Below are 15,775 nucleotides of genomic sequence, written 5' to 3'. Positions count from 1 at the left end.
GGGACACTGTGAGAGTCTCGATTTTGCAGTATGAGGAATCCATTGGGTCCATTCCTGGTGAACGTTTTGGTTTCTTGCTGTTTGTAGCTCATCTCCACGAAGACTTGGGATGCTCACATGTTCTGTTCCACCAGTGGGCTGGATCAGGGGAGCTGGGCTTGCCCGGAAGGGAGGCTGAGCGCCGTTGAGAAGCAGGCAGTCAACCACCCACTAGGAGGCAGAAAGCCAGACCAAGAAGTCCTGCAACAAAGATTCTTTACTGGCAGCCAAGCCCCTCCTTCTGCTCACACCCAGGTGAGCCAAGGGCATGTGGGAAAGAGGGGAGCACATGTGACCAGCTGGAGGTTAAGTTCAGGTTCCTTGTCCCAGGACATCTCCAGTGTGCCCCACTGTCACTGTTGATTCTGAGTTAAGATCCCAGCATAAGGGGACTCATTGTCACCTACAAAGGGAATCTATGAAATAAGTGGAGGGAGACTCTGAAAAACACAGACACTTTAGTTCCCCAGAGTCTTCAAATGATTCATTTGATTTGACGCAAACTGGGGCAACATCCCCTCCATTTAGTGGTTTTCCATTGAACCGGCTGGAAATCTTTTTTTAACCAAGCATGCATTCAGCTTATGAAGACAATTGCTGTGTCTCCCCATGAGCTAACGTTGACTGAATGCGTCCCTCACTCCGTTCTGGCGGCAGCCCCGGTTTTCCAATCACCAAACCAACTGACCAGACTCTGCTCACAGGGAAACTTGCTGCCAGACCACCGGCTCCGCCCTCTGAAGCAGCCAGGACCTCGGAGAGGATGGGGATGAAGACGCCCGCCCTGCAGGGATTAGGACATTTGCCCAACTACAGAGACAGAAGAAGAGTGACAGAAATATGCATCCTCACGTGCTGCCCAGCTGACGGGGACACTTCTCTTACCTGCTTGACATTAGTGTCAGGCAGACAGTAGGTCCTCATTCGACGTTGAAATGAATTGGTTAAAACCCATCTTTAATTTTACTGGAAGGGGATCGTGTCTCCGTCCCCTGCTAGATCCATCAACTGCGTTATGCCAAAAAAGAAGGGGAAAAAAAATGCTTTCCTTTATTCATTCCAGGTCTGCTTCTCCCGTTCCACAGTCTGAGTTTACACATTGATGATCTTGACAGAATAAACCCATAAAGGAGCTAAGCTACAAAGTGTCAGGGCTGGATGTGACATGTGAAACATGTGAAACATGGCTCACCCTTAATTCCGTTGTTCTGCAAACAGACACATGAGTCTAATTATCAAAGCTGACCATGAGACAGAGAAATTCTCACTTCCTACACTGAATCAGAGTAAGACACGTAATCCTGGGGACAGCTATCCCAGAAACTGGTTAGAGTTTTGGTCTGCCCAGTGCCTCAGTTTTCCTCAGGACATCTAGAGTGTCCAAGAGACAGCCAGACTTCCCTACTAACACCATGCTCCTTTATGACTCGGCCAGAATACAGCCAGTAGATGGACCCGAGCTGGACCCGTCACTTACCGTGTTGGTGTACGGAGTGTTTCAAGGAGTGGGTTATTGAGTCCCTCTCTCTGGGTTCAAGACACGGATGTCCAGCCATGGGGCCTGGGCAAAGCACCCTCTGCCTAAGTTCCTCCACGTGTGATTAAATAAATTAAATGTAAAGCCTACAAGACAGTGCCTGCTACTTACCACAAATGCCACAAATTATTTGGGTGGCGAAACTTACAGTTAGGTCCCTTATCTATGATAGGATGGGAGGCTGTTTGGCCACCCATCATCAAGGGTGAAGCCTTTGAGGTACAAACCCTACCCACTCTGCTTCAACTCACATATAATTGCACCCAAGGAAAAAAGAAATGAGAGAGAAGCTGAGTGGGGAGTTCCGGGAGTCCCTTTGATGAAGAGAGTAGACTATCTCCAGCCAACTCTAATTCTCTATCTTCCTTGAGTGGTTTTGTTTACAGGTATAAGGCTTGCTTTTTCTTACATTTTCTCTCTACCATAAACTTAATGCTTCGCCCAGATCTTAGGATGGCTGACAAATTGAATTCCTTAAACGCAGACCAGGCTTGGAATCTGAGAGACTTTCTGCCACTGATCTGGTAGCTTTCAAAGCTCCAGCTGGCCTCTGGGTCCTCTATGCCGAACAGGAACTGGAAAATGTAAACACTGCAATTCTCTCCCCTTTAAAACAAAAAGAGAGAGAGAGGGAGCTGGGTTCTTGTGATTTTCACATATCCCACAGTGAGGGTGACAGGTCCTCCCCCACGTGGGGGAAGGGGGCACAGACTTCCCTCATTTATCACTGAAATGACACCTCCCCCAGCCTGCACATGCCCCAAATTGAGCACAGCTTCTAGAGCTGGTCTCAGGAGAGACAGGTAGGGAATTTCTCGTGCTTGGGGATTGGCTGCCCCTAGTGAGGCAGGTGGAAATCATTTCTGACTTAAGGCCAATCATTAGATTCCCTAATACCATTCTCTCGGCCGTTTCTGTCTAGCCAGCATATCCCAGATGTAGGGGACTTTAAATCAAACCTTCAGCCCACGCCAGTGGTATTCCCTAAGACTTCGGGATATTTCTGAGACACTCCCACGCCCAGAGATGTTTTGTCCCTAACTTATTGACCCAGACACAACACCCAGCCTCATCCTCCCTTTCCACCAAAAGCTCATGCTCTAGGACACTTATGGGAATAAAAGCCTTGACCGAAAGAGTGGGTGGTCACAGAGGTTCCACGTGTTCTACAAAACCCACAAGTTAAAATATATTTACGTTCCCTCTTTTAAAAGTCCTGTCAAGCTCTTCATCCTCTCTCCCGTTTCTCCCCATTCAGCACTCAGCCCCCCCACCTTCTGGCTTTCGCTCGCCCTTTTACTCCACCCTCTCAAGAATGGCAGTCAAAATCTCAAATGCCAATAGGGAGCGGCTGATAAGTGTGGGTTGAAAAGGTGGGGTGTCTTGCCACAGAGAGGGCCAGCCCACCTCAAAGCTTTCAGCTTCCAAACATTTTCAGGACGATGTCCCAATAAATACTTTTTCAGGCATTTTGACCCAAAGACCGCCAGACTTCAGCTCTACAGTCTCCCTCTTTGCCACTGCCACCCAAGACCGAGCAACGGTGCCCCCGAAACTGGGCTTAGCCAAGACCGTCCCCTAACATGCAGTGTCGTGAAGCCATGCCAAGTGGACCTATGCGTTGGCGTGATGGATCCCTCTGTGAGATGTGTGAGTTTGAGTCAGCCAGGTTCCAGGCGAGCTTGAGCTCAGGAACTGGACGGTCTGGGCTTACCCAGGCTCATCTGCCTGTGTATTCTTTTTTTTTTTTTTTAATCATTATTGCAGCAAAATAGAAGTAATGTAAAATTTCCCGTTTTAATCACTTTCCATTCGGTAGCCCTTGTGACCAACACCAATATTCGTCTCCAGAACTTTGTCATCATCTCATAGTGCAACTCTACACCCGCTAAGCACACAGTGTCCCAGCCCGCCTCCCCCCACCCCTGCTGGCCACTGTCTACTTTCTTGATGAATCTGACTGCTCTCGGTACCTTATATAGGTAAAATCATATGGTATTTATTTGTCCTTTGTGTCTGGCTTCTTTCACTTAGCATAATGTCTTCAAAGTTCATCCCTGCTGTAGCCTGAATTTTTTTTTTTACTTTTTTTTTTAAAGATTTTATTTATCTATTTGACAGACAGAGATCACAAGTAGGCAGAGAGGCAGGCAGAGAGAGAGGAGGAAGCAGGCTCCTGCTGAGCAGAGAGCCGATGCGGGGCTTGATCCCAGGACCCTGGGATCATGACCTGAGCCGAAGGCAGAGGCTTTAACCCACTGAGCCACCAGATGCCCCTGTAGCCTGAACTTTATTCCTTTTTAAGGCAGATTAAGATTTCTGTTTACATATATACCACATTTTGTTCATCCGCTGATGGACATTTTTGGGTTGTTTCCCCTTTTTGGCTATTGGGAATAAGGCCACAAAGGACACTGGTGTACGAAATATCTGTTTGAGTTCCTGTTTTCAGTTCTTTGGTGTATATAACACAGAAGTAGAATTGCTAGGTCAATGTTTAATTTTTTGAGAAACTGTGCCTGTGTATCCTTGAACAGGTCACAGAACCTCTCTAAACCCCATTTGTAAACTGAGGATAATAACAGCTCTACCTTATTAGTGTGGACTGAGAATACATGCATGTCCGTGTACAGCATTTGGCTCAGACTGGGCCCATCACCCGTGTTCAGAGATGTTTCAGCTCAGGGTCCTCTGAAATTAAGCTACTCCAACTAAATGATCTCCAAAGTCATTCCCGGCTCCAAAAATCCACAATGCCACCATCAAATTATTTTCCTGGTGGAGAAGCCAGAGCTCTCAGAGTATACATCAGGGGAACACTGTCTTCATGGTTCCCGCAAAAATCCACCCTCGCCAAGAGATGGCCCAGTTTTCATAACTCTCTCCTTGGAATTTGCTAGCACATGCCATTATCAACCAACCTCGAATTTTTTTCTTACCACTCCACTCCTTCCCCCTCGCTTCCTCTCCACACCCCCTTTCTCAGCTGGCTTCTCCTGCCCTCTGAATATCTGGGCTTCAAATTCTCTTCCCCGGTTGCCTTTAGGCTCTTTTGCCGCAAGCTAATGTCTGTTGGAAGCAACCCTTGCAAAATTATCCATATTACGGTTTTGTTCCCCAGAGCCACATATTTTAAATGAGTTTTTCCTCTTGGGCAGGATCCTGTGGGCAGAGCTCCTGCTATTGGTGGAGTCAGTGGAGTCGGGTTTCTCCCCCACATGCTGTTTACCTCCGGTTATCACTTGGCCTCCCGTTTGCATTCTCACCCTCCACCAGGAGTCCCGTGCCTGTGAGCAACTACCTCCCATGCCATCCCAGCGGATGTTTACGTCTCAGCAAACCCTCTCAAGAAAAGTAACAAGTAACGAGACGAAATCTGCTTTCGGGCTTTTTCTAGAGCCGGCCGGATTCGGCATTCCAGCCGGATTCGGCATTCCAGCCCGGAGTGGACTCACTCACTATTTGAGGAATTATTTTCCTTCTCCACTTCTATTCCTCCGTCTCCCCCTCCAAGGGTGAACTTACAACAACCAAACTCTCCTCACTAGACATGTGAAGCTGGGGCGTCTGGGCGGCTCAGTGGGTTAAGCCTCTGCCTTTGGCTCAGGTCATGATCCCAGGGTCCTGAGATGGAGCCCCACGGGAGCCTGCTTCCCCCTCTTTCTCTGCCTGCTTCTCTGCCTGCTTGTGATCTCTCTGTCAAGTAAATAAATAAAACTTTAAAAAAAAAAAAAAAGACATGTGAAGTTGCTGGAAGTTGCTCCCCAGTTCGGTCAGCAGCGTGACTGCCAAGAAACCAGGCACCCTTCCTGAAGCCTTTTTATAGCAAAAGGTAGAAGAGATTCCAGGGTTAGGAGTAAAGGCTTTTTTCCAGATCCTGGGCAGGTGAGCTTTGTTCTTTAACTTGGATGGGTTTAAGCCATCTCACCTGCCACATTACAAAAAAAACAAAACTAAACTAAAAAAACAAAACTAAACTAAACAAACAAACAAACAAAAAAAACCAAAAACAAAAAGGAAGCAGGGAAGCGTTGTCGTGGCGAGGAGGAAGCTAGTCGTCAGAGCCCTGGTGCTCTGGGAAGGAACCAGCCTCCCCTTGACTTGGACTAGAGCCACCATGCCCGGGAGGCTTGGCTCCAGAAGGCAGAGATGGAACAGAAAGGACTTTCCTAACACAAAGTCCTCAACCTACCCCTAGGTGAGCATCTAGGTTTATGGATTATCAAGTCTCTCACGGGCTCCTTCTTCCTTCATTGTTTATTGTCTGTGGGCTGCTCCAGACACCGTGCAGGCAAAATTCAAACGAAACACTCCAGCTTTCGAGGGATAAGGTTCCACCTGGGGCCAGCGGGCTCTAGGTACATGGAAAGTATTGACCAAAATGGGTTTATTGGGTTTCGCCCCCCCCCCCCCATTTATCTTGGCTTAAATTTAGTTCATCGTGAAGGGCTGTGCCTACGGTCAAGGCCCCCATCCACGCAGCAGGCTACTGATTTTAGGCCCTCACCACCCCCATTGACCCGGTTTCATTCCGGATGTGTACCAGCTACTTGCAGCCACACAGCACGTCCCTCTCTAGGACACAGGTGACAAGTAACCGGCACGGAAGTCGAGTAGCAAATGCTCACAGGCTCCACGCTCCTACCAAAGCTGCTCTGTTTTGTCACACCTGCACCGGTCAGCCTGTCCTTCCCTGATGAGGTCCCACCCACCTCCTGATCCCTTGCCCCGCGGGAGCCCTAATAGGACAGATGCTCTTAAGAAGTCCTTGCTTCCTTGCCTGCCAGCGAGCCATGACAAGACCAGCCTCCCATCCCCTTCTTGAGCCAAGAGGCCCCCAAAAGCTCTGGGTCTCATTTCAGCCTCAATCGCCCAGGGAGCCATCCAACATGGGGTTTGCGGCTCAGAAAATGATAGTGAAAAACACACAAGCCCAGAGCTCTTTCTAAACAAACTCTGTGTGTCCCCAGAAACGGCTTGCACTTTTAACCTCGGCTTTCTCTTCTTCTTTCTCATTCTTATGGGAAGGAAGTGCCTATGTGCTGAGCCGGTCAATTTCCCATGCTGGGCTCTGTCCTGAAGGGCGTGACGAGCAGCGTTTCACCAAGCAGCCTTTCCCGGGAGGGACCCCCTTGCTGCCAGCCTTGTTTTTGATTGGTTTCTCTCCTTCCCTCTTCACCTCTGGGGGGGCTCTTTCCAGGGGGAAACTTCTCCCTTTTGTCAGCCAGAGTGGGTGAGTCAGACGGGACAGATTCCCAGAGGTCCGTCTGTGCTTTCCGAAGATAATACGAAAACCAGCAAAGTAAGCTGGAGCTGGTACCCCTTCCTGAGGCAGTTCAGTCCCCCAAGTTGGGATGATAGAACGGTGTCACATTCTCCAGGTGGTCAGACGCTCCAGCACCCCCAGTCAAGCCCCCAAGATTAGACTAGACTAGAAGAAGAGCTGGAGGTTCCCCCCCACCCCCGCCCCCGCCCAGCGCCATCCCTTGGGGCGCCCCAGGCATGCTTCCCACCGGACCCAGGAGAGAAATACCCCTGGGAGGGGAGCCCTAAACGCCACTCACTGTACCTCTAGGCAAGGATGAGATGAGAAGGAGCTGCAGGAAAGTAAGCCCCAACTGCGTCCAGCAGCCCAGCTCCATCGTTCCCGAGCCGGTGCCCAGATGAGCGACTGTTGCGGAGGGGCCGAAGGGACCGCGGGAAGCCGGGGGCAGGCGGCTCTTACACGGACCTCCCCAAGCCCCAGCTGAGCGGGAGCTCGGGTTTCAGCTCGCCAGGCTCTCCCATCCTCATAGGAGGGGAACCACCTTCAGCCAGAGCGACGACGTCAGCCCAAACCTCTCCTCTCCGCTGCCTTAACCCTTGCAGGGCCTGGGAGGTGTGGCCACGCGGGGAGGCCCCCGGGCTGGGCTGCGGCTGGAAGGGACGCCCCGGGGCAGGAGGCCAGCCCGCTGGGACATGGGGAGAGGGCAGCACCTTGGCTGGGGCAGAGGTAGGTGGGGCTGTGGCGCCGCTCAGGTGAGGCCGGAATGCCAACCCCAACCCCAACCAGAGGAGTCCAGTCTGGGATGGCACTCTGAGGCCTTTAAGGTCATGGCTTGGGTGGGCGGCGCTGGAGTGGGTTGGAGGAGGGAGAGAACCCTCCTCTCCTCCCACCTCAAGCATCTATTCCAGGTGAGCACAATTTGGAAACCCTCCTCTTTGCATCTGTAGGCATCTTCCCATGATGCCCATCATGGCGTGGTCAGCAGCATAAATAGATCCTGTGCATATGCCAGGCAGGGTATTAGGGTCAGGGATAAAAGAACACATAAGACACTGCCTCTGTTGTGACAGTGGCCATCTAGGCACAGGGACAGCAAATGGAATCTTGAATAACAAGAAAGGATGCTTTACAAGATAATAGCCAATTTTTGAAAATCAATTTCTCCGTGCCAGGCATTTAAGTATCTTACATGTATCAACTCATTTAGTCCTCATAATAAACGGCTATCGTCTCCATTTTACAGATAGGGAAACTGAGTCACCAAGCTTTCAATAGTTCATGCACCGTCTCCGTGTAAGTAAGTAGTAGAGCCAGAGTTTGAACCCAGATCTAAGGCCTATCGTCCTAGCCACCAGTCTCTACCACGTCTTAGGATGCTGTGATTATGGCATTTAATCACACGTACACGGACAGTGATGGTATTATCCACACAGAAACAGACTCAGAGATGAAGTGACTTGCTCAAGGTCCCTCAGCAGGAAGTGCCAGAGCAGAGTTCACAGCCAGGTCTAACGCAGGAAAGTGCCGGGGTTTCAGGCCATGCTTGGTCCCCGTTTGTACTGTCTGATGAAGAACAAAAGTTGGGAGAAGTGGATGATATTCCGGCCTGGGGCAGTGGGAGATTTACCTAAACTGGGGAAGCTTCCCCGGGAGCCTGAGAGAGAGGGGATCTCAATCCAGGGAAGGGTGTGAGGAGGCCTTTCTAGGAGGAAGGACTGAATTGGGCCAGTGCCACTGGGAAATGATGAGTATTTCCCTGTGTATATTACAGTTTTATGTGTATTCTTGTTCCCAAAGGATCCATGTCAGCGTGTACCATTAAAACGTATTTTATTTTTTTTTTTTTTCTAGATTTATTTAACACAGAGAGAGATCACAAGCAGGCAGAGAGGCAGGTAGAGAGAGATGGGGAAGCAGACTCCCTGCTGAGCAGAGGGTCCAACATGGGGCTCGATCCCAGGACCCTGAGACCATGACCTGAGCTGAAGGCAGAGGCTTAACCCACTGAGCCACCCAGGCGCCCCAAAACGTATTTTAAACAGTTTTGAGAAGAATGTAAGTATCAGAACAAAAGCCAACATAGATAATATGTATAGTTTGGATGTGGCAGAGGGCAGGAAAAGAGGAAGCAAGTGGTTACACTGTTTGGGTTTTACTCTGTGTTGGAATGAGGGGCTCTGGTAGTTAGGAGCAGCACGTTCTGGACCCAAAGGAAAGATCTAGAAAGAAAAGTCACGTTGGCATCCAGACCAAGGGATGGAGGTGGCCAAGGCTGGCACCAAGAGCACCCCTGAGACCGTTGACAGTGGCCTGAACAGTAAGCAATGGAGTGGAAGGGGAAAACGGTGGGAGAAACTTAGGGAAGGTAGAACCGCCAGGGCTCAGGACAGACTGGATAGGCAGGGGTCTGGCACAGGTGCTCCTCTCAGAGAGAAATTCCTGAACATCAGCCACGCCTCTGGGGCCCATCTCAGCGAAGTGACTGTGAGCTAGAACTCGGCCGTCAATGACCCGTATTCAAAGCCGCGATTCACCACTTTCTGACTCTTTGACTGTGAGATCATAGAAAATATACGCTGGTCTCTGCCTCCAGCTCCTGGCACTGAGCTCTTGACACCCTTCTACTTCCCAGGTGATACGAGTGTCTTTGTCCTAATGAGGTGACGCCAGGTGGGCTCCTGGTTGGGGTTGGTCATTAGAAAGTCCAAGCCATTAGAAGCTTGGAATTTTTAGCCCTACACCACCCCCCATTCTCTTGAGAAGGGAGAAAGGCTAAAAATGGAATTAATGGTGAGTAATGCCTCCAATGAGGAAGGCTCAATAAAAATCCCAATAGTATAAGGTTTGGAGAGCTTCCACATTCCATGTATCAGTGGGATGATATATCCCAACTCCACGGGGGTAGAAGCGTAGGACTCTCAGACCTCCCCTGCATATCTCTTCATCTGGCTGTTCATTTGTATCCTTCATCACGTCCTTTAATGAACTGGCAAATGTAAGTGATTCCCTGAGCTCTGTGAGCCCTTCAAGCAAGTCACTGAATCCAAGGGGGAGGATGTCATGGGACCCTCCATATTGTAGCCAAGTGGGTAACTTGAGGACCTAGTATTTGAAGTTGGTGTCTGAAGTGGGGGGACAGTCTTGTGGGACTGAGCCCTTGACCTGTGGGATGTGACATCCTCTCCAGGAATTGTCAGAATTTAGTACAACTGTAGGACACCCAGCTGGTGTTAAAGACTTGCTTGGTGGGGGAAAAAAAATCACACATATCAGAAGTGTCCAAAGTGAGTGGGGTAGAAATATGAGAGTATGGGATACACCAGAAGAAAGAAGGACAGGGTCTTGGGATGGTTTTTTGGTCTGTTTTTTGGTTTTTGTTTTGTTTTTTCCCAATACAATGACCTAAACCAAGCTAACTTACGCTCTCAATCTCAGTTTTCTCATCTGTAAAATGGAAATAATCGTCAAACTTTGAGACAGGAGAATTTAAGGAGACTATGTACATAATAGGGCCCTTAGCACACTGCCTAACGCATACTAAATGCTCAGTAAATATTCTTATATGTATTATGGGCCTGAGTCTGACACTATGGCATGGGCCTTCTTCCTCACCCTCAACTTCCCTATTCAGGTGAAAACTGATTAAAATTAGCACAAAGAATAGCCTTTAAAAGGCAGGAAAATACCAAAGGGCCACATATCTGCAGGGTGGAGGTCAGAGGTGAGAAGAGGCAAGGTTCATTTTATTGCTGGCCAAACAGCCCTAGTCCTTTGTCAATGGGCCTGGGGATGTGGTGACTTAGTTTCCAAATACTAAGGTCTTAGAGCCTCTCAGGAGTCTGTTCCTACCATCAGCTGACATTACCACTTCCTTCTTCCCTCATCTCCATCCCCCCACCGCCGCAACCTCCCACCCCACCCCCCACACGCACACTCAGCCACTTATCAAAACAGATCACCCAGCAGCCTCATTCCTACAGCAACTCTACCCTACCAGGGCGGGACTCTAGGTGATGAACCTAAAGAAGTTCCCAGTGCCAGGTCTTTGTTCCTCCGGGCTTAGGAACCTGGAAGCAGGCCCTCACTCCTCTTTCTGGAATGCCCACAATAGTATAATCTTTCCCTGCTAATTTGCTGTCTAATTTGGGTTTATGAATTTCCTAGGGCTACAGAGTCTGGAAAGGAATTCTCAAAAAGAAGCAGAACATATTTCTCTGGCGAACTCAAAGCCCTGATCCAATATTACCTTGTTGAACTTCACAATAAACCCAGGTTCCCAGAGGGAGAGGGAAGCCATGACTACAACACGGGAAAGTCAGGAGTTTGCCGGAGGCCATACGGCCCTACACAAACTTCGATTTTCCTACACAAGTTTAGTTTCCTCTCTTCCTATTATAATCAACTCAATTTCTCATATTGATAGAGTTGAGTATTGTTCTAAGTCAGAGGTTCTTAACCTCGATCGCATGGTGTCTCTCGGGAGGGTGGGTCTTCAAACCTCCGCAAATTATACACAAAATCCAGCATGCATTGTTTTTGGAGTAAGAGGGAGCCGTAGCCTTCTTCAAAGTCTCGAAAGGATCTGCAAACTCCCAACTTATTTTCAATCACTGGTGTTCATAAGTTGACACTGAAAAGTTGACAAAATATTCGTTGGATTTGGGGAAAGTGGCTTTGTATGCACAGCAGTTGTGTTTAGGCTACAAACTGCACGATGGATATTTGAAGGACTGGTCCTCCCCCTGACTTTCCCCCACCATTTCTGCCTTAAACGCACTTGCTTTGGTCCGTACTGCCTCTTGGTGAATCGAGCTGGAGCACTTACTACCCGTGTACACCTGGGCAGGTAATCTCACCCAGATGGCCTCAGTTTCCTCATCTGTTAAGCGGGAAGAAGAATGGAGCCTGCCCCCAGAGGGTTGGAGTCAAGCACTCAGAACAGTGCCTATAACAGATCAAGCACTCAGTAAATGTTGGCTATTTTTAGTACCCTTCACTCCCTCTCCTGCCCTCTTCCTGGACACCCACCTCTGGCAGAAATAAATCACTAGAAAGGTGTGGGTGAAAAGGGCAAAGTGCCATGCTGAGAAGTAGGGGATGGTACCCGGAATTAAGAATTCTCTGCTTACCATCAGCACTCAGAAATCAACCGTTGGCTGTAGTAGATGAAGTCACCCATTTCACTACAAGTCATAATACCCACTCATTTTCACTCAAAAGGATAAGGCACTCCAGCAAAACCTGTCCCTTCTTCTGTCCCACCCGGGAGGCTGCTCGCCTGTGAGTACACAGGAGGAAACAGCAGGGAAGGCTGTCTTGTGAGCGCCAACAGCGCCCCAGTCTCTAAGCTGCAACTTCAGATCAGCGGCGAGCGGCAGCCATAGAGCCGGGAAGGGCAGAAGAAGGACCGCTGGGATGGACTGGTCAGCAAACCTGATAGAAACATCTCAGCCTAATGGGTAATTAAGTCTGGTTTTCATCAGCTGTGCAAAACACAAAAGTTCAAGTCAACCAGGGCCAGAGATGGAGAGGGGGTAGGTCTGCAGGAAAGACGAAGGGCCCTTCCCCTGGAGCCTGCTAGAACTTGCCCACCATGGAAGTCTCCAGCGCTAATGAATCCCGGCTATTCACCTACACCAGGAGCAATAATCCTCTGTCTCCAGGTCTGGCCCGGCTCCACTGTTTCCCCGGGAGAGCCAGGCTAGGGGCTTGGTTCATCCGCAGTTCTCTCTCTGGCCACATTCTTCCTGCTCTAGGTCTTTCTTCATGCTCCTTGCAGAAAACCAGGGAGCTTCCCTCCTTCAGAACCAAAGTGCTCCTGAATCACTTGGGGAAACTGTTCTTGACTTCCACAAATGTGTTTATAAAGCAATTTTTTAAAAAATCGCTGTCACCTATGCAACTGAACGGCAAAGCTTTGTAAAGAAAACTGACACAAATTCTGACCACAGGGGCCCTGGAGTGGCTCAGTCGGTTAAGAGGTGGACTCCTGGTTTCGGCTCAGGTCATGATCTCTGGGGTCCTGGGATTAAGCCCGGGGCATCTGGCTCTGCGCTCAGAGGGGAGTCAGCTTCTGGATTCTCTCCCTCTGCCCCTCCCGCCATGCCCGCTCTCTGTCTCTAAAAATAAATAAATGCATCTTAAAAAAAAAAATTCTGACCACAGTTCAAGTGGCTGGCTCAAAAATTATGTAAAGTTGAGCCATTTTGAGCGGAGAAGGGAACAAAAGTAGAATAAGTCCAAACAAAAGCCACAGGGCAGGGTACCACGGCACCAAAAAGGCAGTGTAGTCCTCAGACCCCGGTATGCATCAAGGTTCTACCGCTACTGGCTAGGGGAACTTGGGCAAGTTCTCCAGCCCCTCAGAGCTGTAGTTTTCTCTCATCTGTGAAAAAGGAGGTAATAGCTACCTTATCATTTTGGTGAGAAGATTAAAATGAGGCTGGCGTATATAATGGTAGTTCAGTCGATGTGGACTATTTTAACTATGTATGGACATCGAATCTTCAGAGTCTTCAAAAAATCCTCCCTTCAGATGTTCAACTGAAATTAAACAGCTACGGTTTTCCTCAGGTCTCGTCAGGTTATGCTCCTAAATTAATTTGAAACAAATTCATGTCTGAAAAATAGATTGCCTTGTACATTTATGCTGCTCATTGGAGGTCAAGGGACAGAGTGTGCACTTGTCTGAAGACAAGTTGAGAGGCCTGTCCTGAATGGACCCGGGGCAGGCGTTAAAGGAAAATGTATCCTGATACTTGTTTAAAGACAGCGAGGAAGACTTTACTCAAGAGACCAGAGCAATGGAGCCTTGAAGTAGGGAGAGATCAGGCTCAACAACAGGGACAAGTCAGGAAATAGAGCTAAGGAACAGGGTAGGGATCAGCCGAGGGAGAATTACCAAAAGGAAACTCAGGGGGAAGGGGAAGATTCTGACAAAACGATTTGACAGGATTCTTGCCGAAAGCAGGCCAGGTTGATCAGATACTGATGATGGGAGATTCTCACTAAATTGGGATTCTTGCTCTTGAGGATAAGACTCAAGATGGGGTCTAGTGAAAAAAGGGGGGGGGAGCTTAGAGAATCCTGACTCAAGTTCAGTTAAGGAGATAGTCTTTGTCAAGGGACCAGAGAAACCTAGGAGGGAGGGTCCCTTGCATTGAGTGTCTGGTTCAGTCTTGCTACATTTTTCACTGGGATAAGTAGAATTTGCATGTAAAGCAACTTGACTTCGTCCACCGAAGGAAGCCAGAAGAAAGCACAAATACTTAACCAGATAAAAATCCTTTGCTCACTTACTCAGTTCAATGTACTGCATGTCTGCTACGTATCCATCCTCACTTCAGGTCCTTGAAATATGGCTCTGAATAAAACCTGTGTGGGCCCTCACCTTGTGGATTTATAGACCAGAAAGCAATGGGACACTGAGCAAATGTGAAGAGCAACATGTGTGAGGAAAGAACATTCTAGAAGCATGTAACTGGCAGGGGTAGAGGGTCAGAAACGTTTCCCTGAGGGCATGACATGGAGCTTCAGACCTAAAGAAAAATAGAGGGTAGGAAGAGGAGAGGACAAGGGCTGAAGAGGACCAAACAATACAGAGGCTAGAGATGCAGGCTAGCCTTGAAAACCATGAACTTTATTCTCAGGATGATGGGAACCAGTTTGAGGACCAGTGACTGGGTCAGATTTGTACATCAGACTCAGCTCTCTCTGCCTACATCCTGCACCAGCAACAGACATGAGAAGCGCTGCGGAAGTCAACCAGATAGGATCCGTGATTCTGATGTATGTGGGACTAATGGCGAGAGCTGTCAGAGGTGACTTCCAGCTGATGACTACATGGATATGGGGGTGTGTGTGGGGGCGTGCTGGAGGAGCGCCCCCCGGTTCTCCCTCCCCAATCACTTGCTCTGGGAGAAGCCAGCTGCCGTGTTGTGCAAGCAGCCCTCCGGAGAGTCTCACGTGCAAAGGGACCGAAACTCTCTAGCAACAGTGGTGTGAGTGAGCTTGGAAGCGGACTGTGCAGCCCTCCCGATGGCCGCAGCCCCAGCGGGCAACACGACGGCAACCTCAGGACAGCCCTCCTTGCCAGAACTGCCCCCCTCCAGCAGGGCAGCTCCCAGACTCATGAGCCTCAGACACCGGAGGAGATCATAAATCGTGGAGTCTTACGCTGCTGAATTTGTTACACAGCAGTCAGTTACAAATACGAGAGGTTTCGGAATTGGACAATCCATCTGTATCCTGGTACACCTGCTAGCCGGCATGAGTGAGCTTCAGTGAGACTTGTCCCCAGAATGAGATGATCACAGAGGGGTTTAGCTGCACAGAACAGCAAACCCAGTGCACGAAGCTTAAACAATAGGGCATTTTATGACCTCGTCTAGCAATAAGTCCCACAGGTGTCATGGCTTCGGTGTTATTTAATTCTGTGACCCAACAACAATGTTTAATACCCAGGGCTGAATCACCAGACGGTGCGTCTGGCAGGCAAGCACTTGTGTAAAATCTCAGAACACATAAATATAGCATGTATTGTTTAATGCATACCATTAAACTGTTAGAACATACAGAGAAGTGATATACACTACCTTCAAAAAAGTTGAAAATGAAGGATGTCACAAAATATGGGGTACGCGATTTTAGCTAAAAAATTAAAGGAAGCAAAGGACAAATCTGAAGAAATTAAAGCACAATGTTAAAATCGGTTTATCTTTGAGGAGAATCCACAGGTACCTATTATCTTCTGAAAGTTTTTCATATGTCTGATTTGTTGATAAGAATTCTCTATCTTATGGTGCTATGAAGAAGGAGCGATAGGGAGATGGATGAGGCGAACCCAGGAGAATATTTTCTGATGGACAGAGAAGACAAGCATTTATTCTTCAATCTAGGAAAATCTGTTGAGTGTCTCCTACGTGTCGGGCACA

At 48.8% G+C, this 15,775-nt stretch overlaps 1 protein-coding gene across 1 annotated transcript in view; it reads right to left on the bottom strand.

Moving 5' to 3' along the window:
• Positions 1–7,402, bottom strand: part of PAMR1 (peptidase domain containing associated with muscle regeneration 1) — a 70,454-nt gene extending 63,052 nt beyond the window's left edge. Inside the window, exon 1 of the mRNA XM_046017199.1 lies at positions 7,146–7,402. Coding sequence (XP_045873155.1) covers positions 7,146–7,218 — 73 coding nt within the window. The 5' untranslated portion in view covers positions 7,219–7,402. The remainder of the gene's footprint in view (positions 1–7,145) is intronic.
• Positions 7,403–15,775: the final 8,373 nt, after the last annotated feature.

Source organism: Meles meles, chromosome 8, assembly GCF_922984935.1.
Source record: "Meles meles chromosome 8, mMelMel3.1 paternal haplotype, whole genome shotgun sequence".
Taxonomy (NCBI): Eukaryota; Metazoa; Chordata; class Mammalia; order Carnivora; family Mustelidae; genus Meles; species Meles meles.
This window is presented reverse-complemented; position numbering and strand designations above follow the sequence as displayed.